Source organism: Thamnophis elegans, chromosome 2, assembly GCF_009769535.1.
Source record: "Thamnophis elegans isolate rThaEle1 chromosome 2, rThaEle1.pri, whole genome shotgun sequence".
Taxonomy (NCBI): Eukaryota; Metazoa; Chordata; class Lepidosauria; order Squamata; family Colubridae; genus Thamnophis; species Thamnophis elegans.
This window is the reverse complement of record NC_045542.1, coordinates 158,577,619-158,598,885: the sequence shown is the minus strand read 5'-3', so window position 1 is coordinate 158,598,885 and position 21,267 is coordinate 158,577,619. Positions and strand designations below refer to the sequence as shown.

Sequence of the window (21,267 nt, the reverse complement as noted above, 5' to 3'; positions counted from 1 at the left end):
TTTTCTAATTAGACTTTTGTCACAATCTTCTTTCTTTACTATGTGAGTTCTCTGGTGGTCCGCCAGGTGGGAATTCTGACTGAAATTTTCCCCACAATGTAGATTTCTGCCAAAAATAATTTAGACATATGATTTCTGCCCAATATAAATTATCTGGTGTTTCACCAAGTTGACATGGATGTTAAAGCTCCATTCCTGTATGAGTCCTTCCATCAAGCAAAAGGGAGTTGTCGTGATGAAAGCTTTTCCCACATTCAGAGTGTTTGTATGGCTTTTCTGCAATATGAATCATTTTGTGCATAATCAGCCATGATTTGGAGTCTGTATTTTTCCCCACAATATTCATGTCAGTAGAGCTTTTCCACCATGCCTTATAGATTGTTTAGTTGTGCTTTGAGTGCAGCTACTGTTGCCTTCCTCACAGGGTGATGTCTGCTTCACTGTCTGCCCTATGCGGCTGTTCAATTGACCTTTTCCTCCCCACTGACATCCTGGCATTGCCCTCTTTTTCTGAATGGAAAAATAATCTCCCTTGACTTTTCAAGAATGTATCTTTGAGTTCCACATACTCCACATTTTCCTGCTCATAATCTCTGCCTAATTTTCTCTCCTTTGTCTCTTACCTACTAGGGAAGCAGAAGAATTGTGTGGTTTCTGTAGGAAATGGAAAATATTTTGATTTCTGGCTTGATTTGTTTTCCTTTTCAAAGTTGCTTGTTATTCTCAGTTTTCCAGACTGCTCTTATTGGCATCCTCTTTCCCTGTAAGATTCAATTAAAAATGTAACTTTAATTATTTATGAATGGTTGCATATGATGTTAAAAAAGGAAAAAAGTTTACATTACAGGTAAAAAGCAAACATGCCACAATGCTAGAGTAGCCTCTTATATTACTTATGATTCATTTGACATACTGAAGTTTACCGAGATCCAAGTTCATGTTGCCATTCAATCATAAAATTCTCTTTCTGACTTCAATCAATCACCAATTCTTAGTATGGCAATTATTGGGTAGAATCTCTGCAATTAATATACCAATGACAGAGTAGGAGGAATAAACAGGGTGAATTAGAAATTCAAATAAATGAGGACAGATATGAAATTGTTGCCATTACGGAAACTTGGTGGGATGAAACCCACAAATGGAACATACAGTTACAGAGATTTAAATTATTTAACAGAAATAGACCAGTGGTGGGATTCAATTTTTTTTACTATTGATTCTGTGGGCCTGGCCTGGCTCATGAGTGTGGGATGCAACCATCCTAAAAGTGCAGTGGTTGGCAACACCTGAATTGGTGCAACTCCCTTTTCCTGCCCCTTCCTAACCATGGGACCAATAACACAAATTAACCACAAATTTGTGGACCAGGTATACATCTGCTTTGACAGTGCAACTCTGAAATCTCATGAAACAAATGGCAAGCAAGAAGTAGGTATACAACTGAATATCCCAGAATTGATATCCCAATTGTCAATTGCTATTTTTTTTTCAGTTTAACCTGGTTAATTCATGGAATGGGGCACCAATAGAAAATAATGTGCTTGTTGGTTAGATATGGAAGTAAAAAACAAACAAACAGCAGGTACAGAGAATAAGAAAATTAAAAGGAACCTTGGTGGTCTTCTAGTCCAATCCTCTGCTCAGGTAGGAGACCTTATAGCACTCCGGACAAATAAATGTGCAATCTCTTCTTAAAAACCTCCAGTGATGGAGCACCCATAATTTCTGGAGGGAAGCCATTCCCAAAGAATCAAGCTTAAACTTCAGAGTCTTTTTAAACTTTCCCACCAGAAGGAAAATTGCAGCCACTTTAAAAGCGTGCAGCATTAGTGCGCTTAAATTTTGGGAGGAAGGAACCTGCAGCAGCTGACATCTTTCAGCCTAGTTGTTTCTCTGCATCCAAATCATGGAGGAAATCAAGCAGCCTTACTGGCTCCCGGACTCTTTTCTGACCTGCTCTCAACTCACCTTCCAGCTGCCGCTTCGATCCTGGGAAGAGCACAGGATCCGCTCTGCACACCACCTTCCGCCCATTGAGGGATCCGGAAGAGGAAGTTGCTGGGCTTTTCTTTGCCTCGCGTCCTTTCTAGCAATTTAGTAATGGATGGTTTTAACCCCTTAAAGCTCAACCACAGATGCCTCTACTATAGTGAGGGTTGTAGATACTGATGCTGCCTCTCTGACCGTCATCTCCCCATAAGAGGGAAAATAACACTTTTATATGACGATGCATGCATAATTATTTATTTATTTATTTAGTCATGTTTATGTAGTGTATATTAGAGGTGGTGACCCTTTGAGAGCTGTATGCAATGAAGTTTCATTTTAATGTATGCTGATTAGTGTACAAAGTGACAAAGTTATTCTAAGTCCCATCCTTACCTAAGGCTTTTTCAAGATGTTTTCACTGGTTATGTTGCAGCAGATTGTGGTTAGTAATCTACTTACAAAAGAGCAGGACTTGAGACCACGAAAGTGAGAGAAACAGGTTTATTGGATGCATCGAGTTCAGCGTGTTCACACACCAAAATCTGAACTGAACTGAGCTCTGCCCAGGATCCTACTTTTATGCCGTGTTCCACACGGTACATTCTCAAGGCGTTTCCATACACGAGACAAGCATGACATTTCAAAAGGGGAAGTTCACTTGGACTGTTACAGCAAAGTACATAGGAGAAATATAAAAAAGAGAAGTTCCTATTTCATCTTAAGCTGTCAGCAGCTTTTACCTCTGTTCTATCTCTCACTTCCTGTGCCCCCACTTTACAGGGTCTTGCAACACTTTTCAGCCCTATTTGTAATACTTATGAGGAAGTTGGAGAGAAGAGTTCACTGCAGCTAAAAGTCAACTTTGGGACTCCAGGGCACTAGAATAAAAGCCAAACTAAAATGAATTTATAAGGTCCATTCTATTAAGACCACCTAACCTGGCCAGCCACTGGTGGGTGCATGCTGCATCAGTTAAATGCTATCAAGTTGTTTTCGACTTCTAGAAACCTAACTTTGCAACTGATGCATGTGAAATAGTGAAATGTGATGCTACTTAGCTTGTGAAGATTAGCTTTGTGCTGAGCCCTAAAGGTTTATGAATAAGGTGACCAGATTTTCAGATTGGTAAAGAGGGATACCTTTGACTGGAGGGTGGTGGGGTGGGGGTGTTAGGGTTAGGGTTTTTTCAATGCCATTGTAACTTTGGTCACTATACCACCTTTCTGGCCACAGTTCTTAAGTGAATAACTGCAGCTGATAAGTTAGTAACATAAGTGAATCTGGTTTCCCCATTTGACTTTGTCAAAAAGGTGGATTATATGACCCCAGGACACTGAAACCATCATAAATACGAATCTGTTGCAAAACATCAAAATTTTAATCGCGTGACCATGAGATGTTTAGATGTTTAGATGTTTATTAACATTTGTAGGCCGCCCTTTTCCCTGAGGGGACTCAGGGCGGCTCACATAAAATCAGGGAGGGGGAATACAAACAATGACGTAGACACATATAATAAAAGTAATAAGCAACATACATTCATCATTCGGGAGGGGCGGCTATACTTGTCCCCAGGCCTGACGGGCTAGCCAGTTCTTAAGGGCTGTGCGGAACGCCTGGACGGTGGAGAGGGTACGAATCTCCACGGGGAGCTCGTTCCAAAGGGTCGGGGCTACTACTGAGAAGGCCCTCCTCCTTGTAGTTGCCAGCCGGCAATGAGGATGCTGCAACGGTCGCTAAGTGTGAAAATGGTCGCTAAGTGTGAAAAATGGTCATCAGTCACTTTTTTCAATGCCATTGGAACTTTGGTCACTAAGCCCATTATACCACCTATCCTGCCACATTTCTTAAGTGAATAACTGCAGCTGATAAGTTAGTAACATAAGTGAATCTGGTTTCCCCATTTGACTTTCTCAAAAGGTGATTACATGACCCCAGGACACTGAAACCATCATAAATACGGATCTGTTGCCAAACATCAAAATTTTGATCACGTGACCATGAGGATGCTGCAACGGTCGTTAAGTGTGAAAATGGTCGTTAAGTGTGAAAAATGGTCATCAGTCACTTTTTTCAATGCCATTGTAACTTTGGTTACTAAGCCCATTATACCACCTTTCTTGCCACAGTTCTTAAGTGAATAACTGCAGCTGGTATTTTGTATTTTGGATAAAATCTTTTTTTAAATAGCCTAAGACAATTAAAAAAAAGAATCCACATAGAATAAATTGAAGTAAACATTTCAAACTATTCTTTCTATGCACAATATATTTCAAAGTATTGTGCGTAGAATTTTTAAACATGGTTTCACTTCAATTTATTTTGGATAGAATCTTTTTTTAAATAGTTTAAGACAATTTTAAAAAAGAATCCACACAGAATTTTTAAAAATCCTATGCACAATAAATAAAATATTATTTTAAAATACATTAAAAAAATAAAAGAAAAAACCCAGCTCACTTACCAGCAGGCTTGCACTCCAAGTCAACCAAGAATGATGTAGATGTTAATTCAAAAAACTGAGCAAATTGAGATGGTGAAATTAGTCAGGGAAATATTTTTCAAAGAAACTTTGCCACCATTTTTTCCACACCAGCAGACCTCCAACCACCATGTCCCTCCCCTCCAGAAAATCCAGGAAGTAACACTCACTACCTCTCTAGCCATGTATTTCCTGGAGCTCTATGGTACTAGGTCATTTTTTCTTATAATATGAGGTAAAAGGAGCGTGGAGGGGTCCGTTTTCTTGCTTTAAAGTTTTAATATCTTCAATGAAAGTACTGAGACAGAGAGAGAGGTTAGACAGAGTGTCTTTTGTCTTCCCCCGATTAGGATTTCTTAAGCAAATCCACTGGGCTTTCAACATAAAGCCAGAAAATCGGGACCTTTTTAAAAACGCCCCGGGACACATGACAAATTGTTAGAAATTGTGACTATCCCGCTGAAATCGGGACATCTGGTCACCTTATTTATGAAGGTCTTACAGAATCACATAAAAAGAAATGGGGGAGACCAACTTAACATTCCAGACAAAGGATCATAGGGATGTTGCAATGGTCATAAGAGTAAAAAATGGCCAAAAGTTACTTTTTTCAAGTAAAAGTAATTTGAGATTAATTTGAAATTTGCCACAGACCATCACTGCCTCCATGCCTCTCATTTTTGGCCTCTGGTGGGGGTGGGGCTACATTTGGTGTAACAAGACACAAGTGGTTCTTGTCAAATTATCATACTCCACAGGGATATATGGCCTGCACTTTTGGAGTTCTATGGGAGGCAGCCACCCACAATTTCTTAACACGGTGTACAAAATGTTAAGTCAGCAAAACGAAATAGTTAGTCCCACTCTCACACGACAGTGACCCAGAAGCAGCCACCATTTTGACACAGAGGCAGGCATGGTAAAATGTCAGTTCATTGCACTAATACACCACATGGACCAGGGATGAATCCTATGCACAGACCCAAAAATTACTGTTCTGCTTAACGATGTGAAGATTTATTTAACTGCTTCATTAGGGAGAACGGGGTGAGAGTAGTTAAGCAAGGTAATCTCGCTTAACAACCATTACAACATGCAACCTTGATTCGCAGGCCCCATTCCCTCTCTAAGCAGTTTACAGAGTCAGCGTTTTGACCCCAACATTTCGGTCCTCATTTTACCCACCTCGGAAGGATGCAAGGCTGAGTCAACCTTGAGCCTGGTGAGATTCAAACTGCCAAATTGCAAGCAGCTGGCAGTCACCAGAAGCAGTTTGCAGTCCTGCACTCTAACCACTGCACCACCATGGCACATTACAGTTGTATCTCGAGCACTACTTCTAGAGTGGCTGGAGTATTATGGGGCTCAAAATCTGAAGGACACCAAAGTAGAAGAGGGAACTCCATATGTTGGAGTTCCGTGATCAATATACAAAAAGCATTACCCAGAAAACCATTTGGAGGAAATCCACAACTTCTGCACAGAAAATATCCAGAAACGTCTGCTGATCAACAGAAACGGGTACTTAGACTTTATTGAACTAACATATTTTTCTATCTACCTACAAGTCTAATACTAAAAAGCATCAGGCGAGAATTTAAAAAATACATTCAAGACCTACATTCCTAATGAGAGTTTAGAAATGAAATTCAAGCCTTCTCTAAACTCATCAACTTTTGTCTCAAGTGGATTTACTTGTGGGCAATAAGGGACGATTTATGCCTGAAGCATTGGTCACAGACAGGACATTTGAAAAGTTTCTCTCCCATGTGAGTCGTCTGGTGACTCGCGAGGTGGACATTTTTAATGAAACTTTTTCCTCAATCAGGACATTCAAAGGGTTTCTCTCCTGTGTGAGTCCTCTGGTGCATCACCAGGTTGGAATTTTGACTAAAACATTTCCCACAAACAGGACATTCAAATGGTTTCTCTCCTGAGTGAGTCCTCTGGTGTTTTACCAGGTCAGAATTCTGACTGAAACATTTCCCACAATCAGGACATTCAAAGGGTTTCTGTCCTGTGTGAGTCCTCTGGTGTTTCACCAGGTTGGAATTCTGACTAAAGCATTTCCCACAAACAAGACATTCAAAGGGTTTCTCTCCCGTGTGAGTCCTCTGGTGTACCAACAGGCTGCAGTAATGACTGAAACTTTTCCCACAAATAGGACATTCAAAAGGTTTTTCTCCTGTGTGAGTCCTCTGGTGTGTTACCAGGCTAGAATTGAGACTGAAATATTTCCCACAATCACTACATTGAAAAGGTTTTTCTCCTGTATGAGTTCTCTGGTGTTTCACCAAGAAGGAATTCTGACTGAAACTTTTCGCACAATCAGGACACTCAAAGGGTTTCTCTTTTCTGTGAGTCCTCTGGTGTATCACCAGGTTGGAATTGTGACTGAAACCTTTCCCACAATCAGGACACTGATACATTTTCTCTCCTTTGTGAGTCCTTTGGTGTTTCCCAAGGCTGGAATTGTGATTGAAACGTTTCCCACAAATAGGACATTCAAAAGGTTTTTCTCCTGTGTGAGTCCTCTGGTGTGTTACCAGGCTAGAATTGAGACTGAAATATTTCCCACAATCACCACATTGAAAAGGTTTTTCTCCTGTATGAGTTTTCTGGTGTTTCACCAAGTAGGAATTCTGACTGAAACTTTTCATACAATCAGGACACTCAAAGGGTTTCTCTTTTGTGTGAGTCCTCTGGTGTATCACCAAGTTGGAATTGAGACTAAAACGTTTCCCACAATCAACACATTCAAATGGTTTCTCTCCTGTGTGAGTCCTCTGGTGGTTCACCAGGCTGCCATACCGACTGAAACTTTTCCCACAAATAGGACATTCAAATGGTTTCTCTCCTGTGTGAGACCTCTGGTGAATGACCAGGCTGGAATTCTGACTGAAATGTTTCCCACAATCAGAACATTCAAATAATTTCTCCCCTGTGTGAGTCTTCAGATGATTCCCTAGATGGGATTTTTGTCTGAAACCTTTATCACAATCTGGACACTCATAAGGTTTCTCTCCTGTGTGAATCCTTTGGTGATTCACCAGATGGGATTTTTGAATGAAGCTCTTCCCACAATCTGGGCACTCATGCAGTTTCTCACCTGTGTGCATCCTTTGGTATATCACCAGGTCATAATTTCAATTGAAACATTTCCCACAATCGGGACATTCAGAAGATTTGGTGTCTTGTGAGGTAAAATTTTCTGTGGTTTCTGTAGGAAATGGAAAATATTTTGATTTCTGGCTTCATTTATTTTCCTTTCAAAGTTGCTTCTTATTCTCAGTTTTCCAGACTGCTCTTATTGGCATCCTCTCTGCCTATAAGATTCAAGTAAAAGTGTAACTAATTATTTATAAAATGGTTGCATTAGATATCAAAAAAGGAAAAAAAGGTTTACATTATAGGTAAAAAGCAAACATGCCACAATGCTAGAACAGCCTCTTATATTACTTATGATTCATTTGACACACTGAAGATTACCGAGATCCAAGTTCACGTAGCCATTCAATCATAATATTCTCTTTCTGACTTGAATCAATCACTAATTCTTAGTATGGCAATTATTGAGTAGAATCTCTGCAATTAATATACTAATGACAGAGTAGGAGGAATAAACAGGGTGAATTAGAAATTCAAAAAATGAGGACAGATATGATATTGTTGCCATTACGGAAACTTGGTGGGATGAAACCCAGAAATGGAACATACAGTTACAGAGATTTAAATTATTTAACAGAAATAGACCAGTGGTGGGATTCAAATTTTTTTTACTATTGATTCTGTGGGCATGGAGTGGCTTGTTGGCAGGGGAAGGATATTGTAAAATTTCCATTCCCTCCTCACTCCATGGTAAGGTTACTGCAAAATCCCCATTCCCTCCTGATCAGCTGGGACCCAAGAGGGAGAGAATAGATGGGGGCGGGGCCAGTCAGATGTGGTATTTACCAGTTCTCTGAACTACTCAAAATTTCTGCTACCGGTTTTCCACAACTGGTCAGAACCTGCTAGATACCACTTTTGAAATAGCCCAAATAAAAGAGGTGGTGGAGTTGCACTATATACAAAAAATAACTACATTTCTACAGAACTGCTGGTCACAGAACACCTGCCTTGCTGTTTGCCTGCTGCTTCTGAAATCCCTCGGCTGCAGCCTGCAATCCATCTCATTGGCTAGCAACTGAATCTGCCTGCAATCCATCTCATTGGCTAGCAACTGAATCTGCCTGCAATCCATCTCATTGGCTAGCAACTGAATCTGCCTGCCTGTCTTGTGTCTTAAGTACGAGGGTTTTTTTAACTTTTAAAAAAAGCTTACTTGGTTTTTTTTAGGAATTTTTTAAAGGAAATAATAGCTATTTAAAATTTATAAAGGTTTACCTGCTTTTATATTTTTATATTTGTGAAGCTTTCTGATTTTGTGTTTTTGTAGTGTTTCACACTCACTACACAAACACACAAAATGACAGCAAGCTGTATGTGACATTTTGTGCTTGTGATAGTTGGTTTTGTGAGTTCTCTGAGTTTCCTCTTGTTGTTGCAGGGGTCATTTTGTGTGTTTTTACATTGTCTGAGAGTTGCACAATGGCATTGTGTTTTTGTTAAGTGTGAAAGTTGAGCTCTTTGTGGCTCTGTGAGTTTCCTGCTTGTGGCAGGGGCCATTTTGGGTGCTTTTGCAACTCTGCTTGGGCTGGGGGTTGGACTAGATGACCTGCAAGGTCCCTTCCAACTCTGTTAATCTGTTGAATCTGTTAAGTGTGTTGCAGGGGCCAGTTTCTGTGAGGTACTGCTTTTGCATTGTGTGTGAGTTGCACAATGTTGCATTTTGAGTTGCACAATGCTGTGGGTCAGTTGTGTTGTTTTTGTGTAAAGTGTGAAAGTTGCTTTTAGAGCTCTTTGTGGCTCTGTGAGTTTCCTGCTTTGGGGGGGGGGCTTTTGTGTGAGGTGCAGCTGCTTCTGCATTGTGTTGCTTTTGTGTTAAAACTAGTGTTTTGTGTTTTTGTGTTTTGTGTGCTTTTGCATTGCTCCCATCACTGGTCCTCAGCTAACAAAGCTCTTTTTCTTCCTTTTGCAGTAGCAGTCTTCACCAGCAAGGATGAAAAGGAAACAAAACTTTGGTCAGTTTCTTGGCTAAGAAACCAAAACTGTCACAACAACCATCAGATAATACATTTTTGTAAGCCATTATTATCATTAGTGCCTGGAGACAACACTTTTATTGCTTTTATGTAAGTATTCTTACGTAATTATTCATTATTCTTATTAAGTATTAAATGCATAAAATGATTGGTATATTTTCTTCTTGTAAGTCATAAGGGCAAAGAAGTGGTGTCGACTTGGCCACGCCCACCCAGCCACATCACCACCAAGCCACACCCACAAGCCATGATCACCAAGCCACACCCACAGAACCGGTAGAGAAAATTTTTAGATTTCATAACTGAAGTAAATGGTAAGTGAGCACCTGTCTACCCTAGACGAGTTCAAATCACCAGGACCGAATGGATTACACCCCAAGATTCTGAAGGAACTGGCAGATGAGATCACAGAACCACTGAACTGTATCTTTCAGAGATCCTGGAGCACCAGGGAACTGCCAGAGGACTGGAAAAAAGCTCATGTACTTCCCATCTTCAAAAAAGGAAAAAAAATGATCTAGGAAACTACAAACCTATCAGCCTGACCTCAATACCAGGGAGGATTCTGTAAAAGATAATCAAGCAACGAATCAGCTAACACCTAGAAGCAAACAAAGTAATAACCAAAAGCCAACATGGGTTTGTCAAAAACAGATCATGCCAGACTAATCTTATTGCATTCTTTGACAAAGTGACAAAATTAGTGGACCAGAGAAATACTGTCAATGTACCATATTTTTCGGAGTATAAGACACACTTTTCCTCCCCTAAAAGAGGCTGAAAATTTGGGTGCGTCTTATACTCTGAATGTAGTTTTTTCAAAGTTTTTCAGCCCTAATGAGGTGCTAATGAGTGAAGCATCTTCCCTTCCCTGCCTGCTTTTCCCATTGCTGCTCTGATCAGTGGTGCTTTACAAGCATTTTTTCAGCCCTAAAGAGGCACTAACGTTTGAGGGAGCAGCACTGAGAAAAGCAGGCAAAGCATGGAAGATCCCTTCACTCGTTAGTGCCTCATTTGGGCTGAAAAAGAGTTTTGAATATTTTTACTGCAGCATACAAACCCCTTTGGATACCGGTACATCTAAGCATGGCTTGGAAGAGAAGACACGAAACAAAATGGAGTCTGTGCTTCAAAACCAATTTCTCAAGCAATGGAAAATTTTCTCCTCTCCAATGCAACACATTCTTTGCAAATTGTGGGTATCTTCTTTGAATTTTCTCATTTAAGTATGCTCTTCAACATATATATGTATATATGTGTACGTGTGTGTGTGTGTGTATGTATGTATGTATGTATGTATGTGTATGTATATATATATATATGTATGTAGGTCTCTAGAGTAGGAAACACCAAACCTGAAGTAGTCAGCAGCAGCCTGAAGATGACGAATGTGACTTCGTCGAAACGTCGCCAAGACATCTCCAATTCTACGCGGGAGAAAACCCGAACAACTAGAGACCTACATACTAACACCCGCGAAAACCTCAGAATAAACATTTTGTTATATTTATGCTGATAAATAAATAAAGGGAGACTAGTATAGATCCTTTATATACTCCTTTAAGTATATACCTCCCACCCTGGCTGGCTGATAAGGAGTCGTTCTCTGTAGCTCAAATGGTTAACTCCCTGCCTGGGAGGCAATGGAGCACAGGTTCGATTCCCACTTGGGTATGGCTAGCTGATGAGAGCTAAATAGCTTGAAATAGATCTATACTAGTCTTCCTTTATTTATTTATCAGCATAAATATAACAAAATGTAACAAAAAGGCAACAGTAAAAAATATTGGGTTTCTGTCTGGATGGTCTCTTGTGACGAGCCTAATGACAGAGAGTGGAAGTGTGACCTTCCTCCCATACTTGGGCATACCAGGGGTTGTGACTTTAAGTATATACCTCCCACCCTGGCTGGCTGATAAGGAGTCGTTCTCTGTAGCTCAAATGGTTAACTCCCTGCCTGGGAGGCAATGGAGCACAGGTTCGATTCCCACTTGGGTATGGCTAGCTGATGAGAGCTAAATAGCTTGAAATAGATCTATACTAGTCTCCCTTTATTTATTTATCAGCATAAATATATATATATATATATATATATATATATATATATATATATATATATATATATATATATATATATATATATTTATTTATTTAAAGTCACAACCCCTGGTATGCCCAAATATGTTCGATTCCCAACATAGGGTATGGCTAGCTGATGAGAGCTAAATAGCTTGAAATAGATCTATACTAGTCTCCCTTTATATATATATATATATATTAGATTTTTACAACCCCTGGTAAGCCCCAATTATGGGAGGAAGCTAACTGCTTCCATCATCTGTCCTTCGACTCGTCACAAGAGTCCATCAAGACAGAAACCCAATATTTTTACTGTTGCCTTTGTTATATTTGTCTCCCTTTATTTATTTATCAGCACAAATAAAAACACACACACACACACAAACACACACACACACACACACACACACACACACATATATATATATATATATATATATATATATATATATATATATATATATATATATATATATATAGACCAAAATACGAGTAGTACAAAAGGGACATAAGAGAATTGATCATAGCATCATAGCAATCAGTCACCAAAAGCGTAACTAAGGGAAGTTACAACATTCTCCTCTAGTGGTTACAGCTCTTAAGAAAAATTTGGAAACCTAAGAGGTGATGTATGAGGAGACATCTCCAAGGCAATATACAAATAAATTAGAGCCATTAGGTCTAGAAGGGACAATTTCAAGAAGATACAGTAGCTTAGATCTGTCTGCATTATACATAGGGGTGCTCTTCAACTTTTCTGTGGAGCAGATAAGAATAGAAATAGTATAACATAGCAAAGAATAGAATAGAAATAGCATCGATTATGCTGGTTGATGATCTCAGATAGAGTTTAGATAGGAAAGTGTACTCCTTTTTTGTCCAAATAGACTTCTCACTTGCCCTCAATAATGATTGTTTATAAAGATAGTGATTGTTGATCAGTGTGGCCTCACTTGGAATACATAGCCCAGGGGATAAATAGTGTGTAAGCTGAAAACCAACAAACGTATGTGCTGAAGCTGACCAGACTAAGGACGCTAGCCAGATGAATACCTGGTAGGCAGAATTTTTCCCCCTATTTTTCTCCCCCCAAATTAAGGTGCATCTTATATTTCGGTGCATCTTATACTTAGAAAAATATGGTAATTTACTTGGACTTCAGTAAGGCATTTGATAAAGTAGACCATCACCATTATTAGATAAATTAGAAAAATGTGGGCTAGACAGCATCACCACCAGATGGATTCGTAACTGGCTGACCAAGCACACTCAATGTGTAGAGTTCAATGGAACTGCATTTACATGGAGGGAAGTATGCAGTGGAGTACCCCAAGGCTCTGTTTTAGGCCCAGTAGTCTTCAACATCTTCATCAATGATCTGGATGAGGGAATACATGGGGAACTCATCAAATTTGCAAACAACATCAAGCTGGCAGAAACAGCCAACACTCCAGAAGACAGGCTTAAGATACAAAAGGCTCTTGATAGACTTGAACATTGGGCACTTTCTAACAAAATGGAATTCAATGGTGAAAAAAGTAAGGTTCTACATTTAGGCAAGAAAAACAAAATGTATAGCTATAGTATATGTGATATCTTGCTCATTAGAAGTAACTGTGAGATGGATCTTGGAGTCCTAGTGGACAACCATTTAAATATGAGGCAGCAGTATGCAGCAGCTGCCAAAAAAGTCAACACAGTTCTAGGCTGCATTAACAGAGGGATAGAACCAAGATCACGTGAAGTGGTAATACCACTTTATAATGCCTTGGTAAGGCCACACTTGGAATACTGCATTCAGTTTTCGTCGCCACAATATAGAAAAGATGTGGAGACTCTAGAAAGAGTGCAGAGAAGAGCAACTCTGAAATCTCATGAAACAAATGGCAAGCAAGAAGTAGGTATACAATTGAATATCCCAGAATTGATATCCCAATTGTTAATTGCTATTTCTTTTCACCTGGTTAATTCATGAAATGGGGCACCAATAGGAAATAATGTGCTTGTTGGCTAGGCTAAGGTAACCAGACGTCTTGATTTTGGCGGGACAGTCATGATTTTGCACAATTTGTCCCGCGTCCTGGGGCATTCTTAAAAAGTCCCGATTTTTGTGACCAGCCCTGGTAATAAGCCTGCCCAGCCCCCAGCCCTGTATACCCATCCCGGCCAGCCGGTATTTTGTCCCTTCTGTGTCCCCGTTGCTCAGAAAAGCAACTTCGGGAAGGTCCTTTTCTAGCAGGCAGGTTCTAGGACGCCTGCCGCCACCAAAGAACCTTGCTGGAGTTGCTTTTCTGAGCAACGGGGAGACAGAAGGGACGCAATCTCCTTTCATTCTCCCTCTGCCTCATTCACTCGTTCGGGCAGCAGAAAATGAAAGAAAATCGCATAGCCGAGGACAAAGGAGCCTGCAGCCTCCTTCATTCAAACGTTCAGGCAGCGGGGATGGGGGGGCTTTCTTGCATTCCTTCTTTCTCTGAAGCCGCGCCGGATTCAGCAAACCGGGCAGCGCTTGCCCTTGGGATTGTGCAACAGCCGAAGAACAGGAGGCGAGAATTCGGGTGCTGCACAAGGCCACGGGCACGCCCTACCCTCTTCTCTCTGATAGCTGCCTGGTTAAAAAGGAGGAGGCAACTCCGTTGGTCCGGAGCCCATCCGGGAAGACGAGGAACCCAAGGGGGTTCCCTCCCCCTGCAGATGGGCTCCGGACCAGCGGAGCCTCCTCCTTTTTAACCAGGCGGCTATCAGAAAGAAGAGGGCAGCGCATGCCCATGGGCTTATGCAGCTGCCGAAGATCGCCTGGTTAAAAAGGAGGAAGAGGAGGCTACGCTAGTCCAGAGCCCATCTGCGGGGGCAGGGATCCCCCTCGCGTTCATCGTCTTCCTCGATGGGCTCCTCCTCCTTTTTAACCAGGCGGCTATCAGAGAGAGGAGGGCAGCGCAAAGGAGGAGCAGAACGGCCTTAATCATGTCGAGCTGCCCAGTCAAAAAACCCTTTCCTTCTGTAGAAAAAAAAAGGGGGGGAGGAATTCCAGAGACCGACTGAAAGAGGGAATCCTCAGCCAGGGCACCCTTTGCTCCACCACAGCAACCTTTTCAAGCAGAATCAGACTAGTTTTAAAGCCCCGCCTTCTACTTCGGCGGGGAAATTCCCTGCCGCCCAGGCTCCGTCCCACAGAAAAAATCCCCTTCGCCGAAGCTCGAGAGGCAAGCGCTGCCTCCGCCTGCCAGAATCTCTGGAGAGAACTTTGCAACTAGCTGAGGAGCAGCGAGCGGCGGACTTGAGCGTTTGCACGCATTCAGCCAAGGTCCTGCTGAGCCCCGCTACTTTGGACGACACGATGGATTTTACGATGGATGTGCACCCCTGGGAGGTGCTGAAGAAAGACAGGCAGCTCAGCCTGATCCAGGACGACAGGCACTACAGCAGCTTACAGACAGAGACAGAGAGAGACACACACACAGAGTGAGAAACACACCCACACAGGGAGGGAGGAGAGACACAGAGAGAGAGACACAGAGAGACAGATACACAGAGAGAACGACAGAGAGAGAGAGACGGAGGGAGGGAGATAGAGGCAAAGTGCCACACAGAGAGTGAGAGACAAACAGATACAGAGATAGGGGGAGGGGGAGGGAGAGATTTAAGAAACTTCGGAGTAAATCAGGAAGAGGGAAGAGATGGAGGACTGGCTTTTCACTCCGATTTCTGAGCCCCCAGCTGTTAGTGACGGATGAGGAGGAGGATGAAGGAAGGGGTTGCATTTTGTTAGGCTAACAGCTCATTTCTGTGGCGTTTTTAAAAAGTCCCTTTTTTAAAAAAGCGCAAAAGGAAAAATCTGCAAAAAGTCACTGGGATTGTTCCTCGCAAAGCATCATGGTCGCAGAGAATGCAAATGAAGGTGCTTATCTCCCCGCCCAGCTCCGTGTCCTTCTAATCAAATGGGAGTCATGCTGAGTCCCGTTCAGAGGGCGGAGGGACGCTGTGCTTTTGTTGTTGTTGTTGTTTTACCTATGTTCTCACAACCATGCAAAGGTGGGTTTTGTGCTACAAGGATCTTTCTTTCTTTCCCTGTCTGCGGTTCCGATTGCAGTTGCTTCGGATTAAAGCACCATTTCTCATTCCTTGCAAAACTGGGGAAATGGCAGGGCTGCCTCCCTCCCCCCTTTCCTTGCAGCACACTTGGTTGCAAAATATTCCCCTGATTTGGTTTATAAGTTCGCAGCAATGTGATCCAACAAATAGGAAAGTTTTAATAAGATCTACTGACTTTATTTGGTCTCTGCTGCCCCCCACTCCCTTAGCCCTTGGGTTTTGTCCCCTCCCAAGGAGAGAGTGGGAAGGAGAGGAAGGAAGGAGGGAGGGGGGAAGGAAAAGAAGAAGGGGGGGAGAAGATGGAAGGAGAAAAGATGGAAGGAAGGAGAAAGAATAGAAAGAAGGAAGAAGGAGGAAGGAGAAGGAGGAAGATGGAAGAAGAAAGGAAGGAAGAAAAAGAAGAAGGGAGGGAGAAAAGAGGGAAGGAGGTAGGAAGAGAGGGAAAGAGCAGAAAGACAAAGAGAATGAAGTTGATAGGCAAGAAGAAGGAGGAAGGAAGGAAGGAAGGAAGAAAAAGGGAGCGAGAGGAAAAGAGAAAAGATGGAACTAGAAAGGAAAGAAGGGAGGGAGGAAAGGGGAAGACAGGGAAAGAGCAGAAAGACAGAAGGTGAAGGTAGATAGGCAGAAGGAAGGAAGAAGGAAGAAATAGGAAGGAGGGAAGGTGAAAGGATGGAAGGAGGAAGGAACAGAAGCAAAGGGGAAGAGAGAGATGGAAAGAGCAGAAAGACAGAGAAGGTAGATAGGCAAAAGAAAGGAAGCTGAAAGAATGGAAGGAAGAAGGAAGAGAAAAGGAGGAAGGGAGTGAGTGAGGAAAGAGAGGATGGAAGGAGAAAGGAAGAGAGGGAAAGAGCAGAAGACGGATAAGGTGAAGGTAGATAAGCAAGAGGAATGAAGGAAGGAAGAAGTGAGGTGTCTCGAGGAGGGGAAAAACATTTAGTGACCAAAGTTACAATGGCTTTGAAAAAAGTGACTGATGACCATTTTTCACACAGCGACCATTGCGACCATTTTTCACACTTAGCGACCGTTGCAGTATCCTCATGGTCAAGTGATCAAAATTTTGTTTGGCAACAGATTCGTATTTATGATGGTTTCAGTCTTCGGGGGTCATTAATCGCCTTTTGTGAGCTTTTGACAAAATATAAAATTTTTAATCAAGCGCCCCCCCCCCCCCAATGGTGTCCCTCTTTACCAATCTGAAAATCTGGTCACCTTAGGCTAGGCATGGAAGTAAAAAACAAATCCAGCAGGTACACAGAGAATAAGAAAATTACAAGGGACTTTGGTGGTCTTCTAGTCCAATCCTCTGCTCAGAGAGGAGACCTTATAGCACTCCGGACAAATAAATGTGCAATCTCTTCTTTAAAAAACCCCCGTGATGGAGCACCCATAATTTTTGGAGGGAAGCCATTCCCAAAGAATCAAGCTTAAACTTCAGAGAGACTTTTTAAATCTTCCCATCAGAAGGAAAATTGCAGCGACCACTTTAACAGCGTGCAGCGTTAGTCCGCTTAAATTTGGGAAGGAACCTGCAGCAGCCTGACATCCTTCAGCCTAGTTGTTTCTCTGCTTCAATATCATGGAGGAAATCAAGCAGCCTTACTTGCTCCAGGACTCTCCTCCGACCGATCCTGGGATGAGCACAGGATCCACTCTGGACACCACCTTCCGCCCATTGAGTGATCCGGAAGAGGAAGTTGCAGGGCTTTTCTTGGCCTCACATCCTTTCCAGCAATTTATTACTTGATGGTTTTAACCCCTTAAAGCTCAACCACAGATGCCTCTACTGTACAGAAGGTTTTTGTTGCTGCCTCTCTGACCGCCATCTCCCCATAAGAGGCAAAATAACACTTTTATATGTCACTTTTATTATACATGAATATTTATTTATTTATTTATTTAGTCATGTTTATGTAGTATACATTAGAGGTGACCCTTTGAGAGCTGTATGCACTGAAATTTCATTTTAATGTATGCTGATCAGTGTACATTCAAAGTGACAAAGTTATTCTACGTCCCATCCTTACCTAAGGCTTTTTCCAGATGTTTTCACTGGTTAAACGCTATCAAGTTGTTTTCGACTTCTAGAAACCTATCTTTGCAACTGATGCATGTGAAATAGTGAAATGTGATGCTACTTAGCTTGTAAAGATTAGCTGTGTGCTGAGCCCTAAAGGTTTATGAAGGTCTTACAGAATCACATAAAAAGAAATGGGAGAGACCAACTCTCCATTCCAGACAAAGGACCATGGGGATGTTGCAATGGTCATAAGCGTAAAAAATGGCCAAAAGTTACTTTTTTCAATGCCAATGTAATTTGAGATTAATTTGTAATTTGCCACAGACCATCACTGCCTCCATGCCTCTCAATTTTGGCCTCGGGTGGGGGTGGGGGTGGGGCTACATTTTGTGTACAAGACACACCCAAATTGTCCCCCTCTTTTAAGGGTGGGGATGCATCTTATACTCGAAAAGAATGGTATTTTCTAAACTGCCTCTAAATTCATAGAATCATAACATCATGGGGTTGGTTGCATTGTACAGCAGCACTGTAAACTGACTATATCATTTCTTGTTGTATTAATACTATTTCTGTTGATGCAGCCTAGGATTGGGTTGACTTGTAGTGCAAGCCTGCTGGTAAGTGAACTGGGTTTTTTTCTTTTATTTTTTTAATGCATTTTAAAATAATATTTTATTTATTGTGCATAGGATTTTTAAAAATTCTGTGTGGATTCTTTTTTTAAATTGTCTTAAGACTATTTAAAAAAAGATTCTATATTGTGCATAGAAAGAATAGTTTGAAATGTTTTACTTCAATTTATTATGTTTGGATTCTTTTTTTTAAATTGCCTTAGGCTATTTAAAAAAAGATTCTATCCAAAATACAAAATACCAGCTGCAGTTATTCACTTAAGAACTGTGGCAAGAAAGGTGGTATAATGGGCTTAGTGACCAAAGTTACAATGGCATTGAAAAAAGTGACTGATGACCATTTTTCACACTTAGCTACCATTTTCACATTTAGCGACCATTACAGCATCCTCATGGTCACGCGATCAAAATTTTGATGTTTGGCAACAGATTCGTATTTATGATGGTTTCAGTGTCCTGGGGTCATATAGTCAAATGGGGAAACCAGATTCACTTATGTTACTAACTTATCAGCTGCAGTTATCCACTTAAGAACTGTGGCCAGAAAGGTGGTATAGTGACCAAAGTTACAATGGCATTGAAAAAAGTGACTGATGACCAGCTTTCACACTTAGCAACCATTTTCACATTTAGCGACCGTTGCAGCATCCTCATGGTCACACAATCAAAATTTTGATGTTTGGCAACAGATTCGCATTTATGATGGTTTCAGTGTCCTGGGGTCATGTAATTGCCTTTTGACAAAGTCAAATGGGGAAACCAGATTCACTTATGCTACTAACTTATCAGCTGCAGTTATTCACTTAAGAACCGTGGCAAGAAATGGTATAGTGGTATAGTGACCAAAGTTACAATGGCATTGAAAAAAGTGACTGATGACCATTTTTCACACTTAGTGACCATTTTCACACTTAGCGACCGTTGCAGCATCCTCATGGTCACGTGATCAAAATTTTGATGTTTGGCAACAGTTACAATTTATATTTGTAAATTGTAGTTATGTTGAAATAAAAAAAAATTCCAATACTGTTTTTGCGTTGTATGAAAAATTTTGTTGCTCCGTATAAAATTTTTAATCAAGCCCCCACCCCCACCCCCAGTCAAAGGTGTCCCTCTTTACCAATCTGAAAATCTGGTCACCTTAGGTAAGGGAGGCTAGGCCTCCAAGAGATTCCCCCAGCCCTGAGATAGTTACTGTTCTGCTTAACGATGTGAAGATTTATTTAACTGCTTCATTAGGGAGAACGGGGTGAGAGTAGTTAAGCAAGGTAATCTCGCTTAACAACCATTACAACATGCAACCTTAATTCGCAGGCCACATTCCCTCTCTAAGCAGATTACAGAGTCAGCGTTTTGACCCCAACAGTTTGGGTCCTCATTTTACCCACCTCGGAAGGATGCAAGGCTGAGTCAACCTTGAGCCTGGTGAGTCAAACTGCCAAATTGCAAGCAGCTGGCAGTCACCAGAAGTAGTTTGCAGTCCTGCACTCTAACCACTGCACCACCATGGCACATTACAGTTGTATCTCGAGCACTACTTCTAGAGTGGCTGGAGTATTATGGGGCTCAAAATCTGAAGGACATCAAAGTAGAAGAGGGAACTCCATATGTTGGAGTTCCGTGATCAATATACAGAAAGCATTACCCAGAAAACCATTTGGAGGAAATCCACAACTTCTGCACAGAAAATATCCAGAAACGTCTGCTGATCAACAGAAATGGGTACTTAGACTTTATTGAACTAACATATTTTTCTATCTACCTACCGGTCTAATCCTGATATATATTTGACTAAAAAGCATCAGGCTAGAATTGAAAAAATTCATTCAAGACCTACATTCCTAATAAGAGTTCAGAAATCAAATTAAAGCCTTCTCTAAACTCATCAACTTTTGACTCAAGTGGATTTCCTTGTCGGCAATAAGGGACGATTTATCCCTGAAGCATTGGTCACAGAAAGGACATTTCAAAAGTTTCTCTCCTATGTGAGTCGTCTGGTGTCTCGCGAGATGGACATTTTTAATGAAACTTTTTCCTCAATCAGGACATTCAAAGGGTTTCTCTCCTGTGTGAGTCCTCTGGTGCATCACCAGGTTGGAATTCTGGTTAAAACCTTTCCCACAATCAATACATTCAAAGGGTTTCTCTCCTGAGTGAGTCCTCTGGTGTTTCACCAGGTTGCAATTCTGACTAAAACATTTCCCACAAACAAGACATTCAAAGGGTTTCTCTTCTGTGTGAGTCCTCTGGTGTCTCGCGAGGTGGACATTTTTAATGAAACTTTTCCCACAATCGGGACATTCAAAGGGTTTCTCTCCTGTGTGAGTCCTCTGGTGTCTTACCAGGTTGCAATTCTGACTAAAACATTTCCCACAAACAAGACATTCAAAGGGTTTCTCTCCTGTGTGAGTCCTCTGGTGTATCACCAAGCTACAGTAATGACTGAAACTTTTCCCACAAATAGGACATTTGAAAAGTTTTTCTCCTGTGTGAGTCATCTGGTGTCTCGCGAGGTGGACATTTTTAATGAAACCTTTCCCACAATCGGGACATTCAAAGGGTTTCTCTCCTGCGTGAGTCCTCTGGTGTTTCACCAGGTTGCAATTTTGACTAAAACATTTCCCACAAACAAGACATTCAAAGGGTTTCTCTCCCGTGTGAGTCCTCTGGTGCATCAGCAGACTGCAGTAATGACTGAAACTTTTCCCACAAACAGGACATTCAAATGGCTTCTCTCCTGAGTGAGTCCTCTGGTGCATCACCAGGCTAGAATTCACACCAAAACGTTTCCCACAATCAATACATTCAAAGGGTTTTTCTCCT

At 41.4% G+C, this 21,267-nt stretch overlaps 1 protein-coding gene and 1 long non-coding RNA gene across 2 annotated transcripts; both read right to left on the bottom strand.

The window, feature by feature from the left end:
• Positions 1-270: 270 nt before the first annotated feature.
• Positions 271-2,298, bottom strand: LOC116523860. The gene is made up of 2 exons (XR_004257163.1): positions 1,972-2,298; positions 271-761 (listed from the first exon to the last, which is right to left on the bottom strand). It is a non-coding gene; the product is annotated as an uncharacterized LOC116523860 (long non-coding RNA).
• A 3,444-nt stretch (positions 2,299-5,742) lies between these two features.
• On the bottom strand, positions 5,743-20,666 carry LOC116523851 (zinc finger protein 84-like; the record flags this gene model as incomplete). Its single annotated transcript, XM_032238941.1, has 3 exons — positions 5,743-7,559; positions 12,011-12,016; positions 20,492-20,666. Coding segments are annotated over 3 exons (1,446 nt in total), but the record flags the coding sequence as incomplete, so codon positions are not given.
• Between the last annotated feature and the right edge of the window lie 601 nt (positions 20,667-21,267).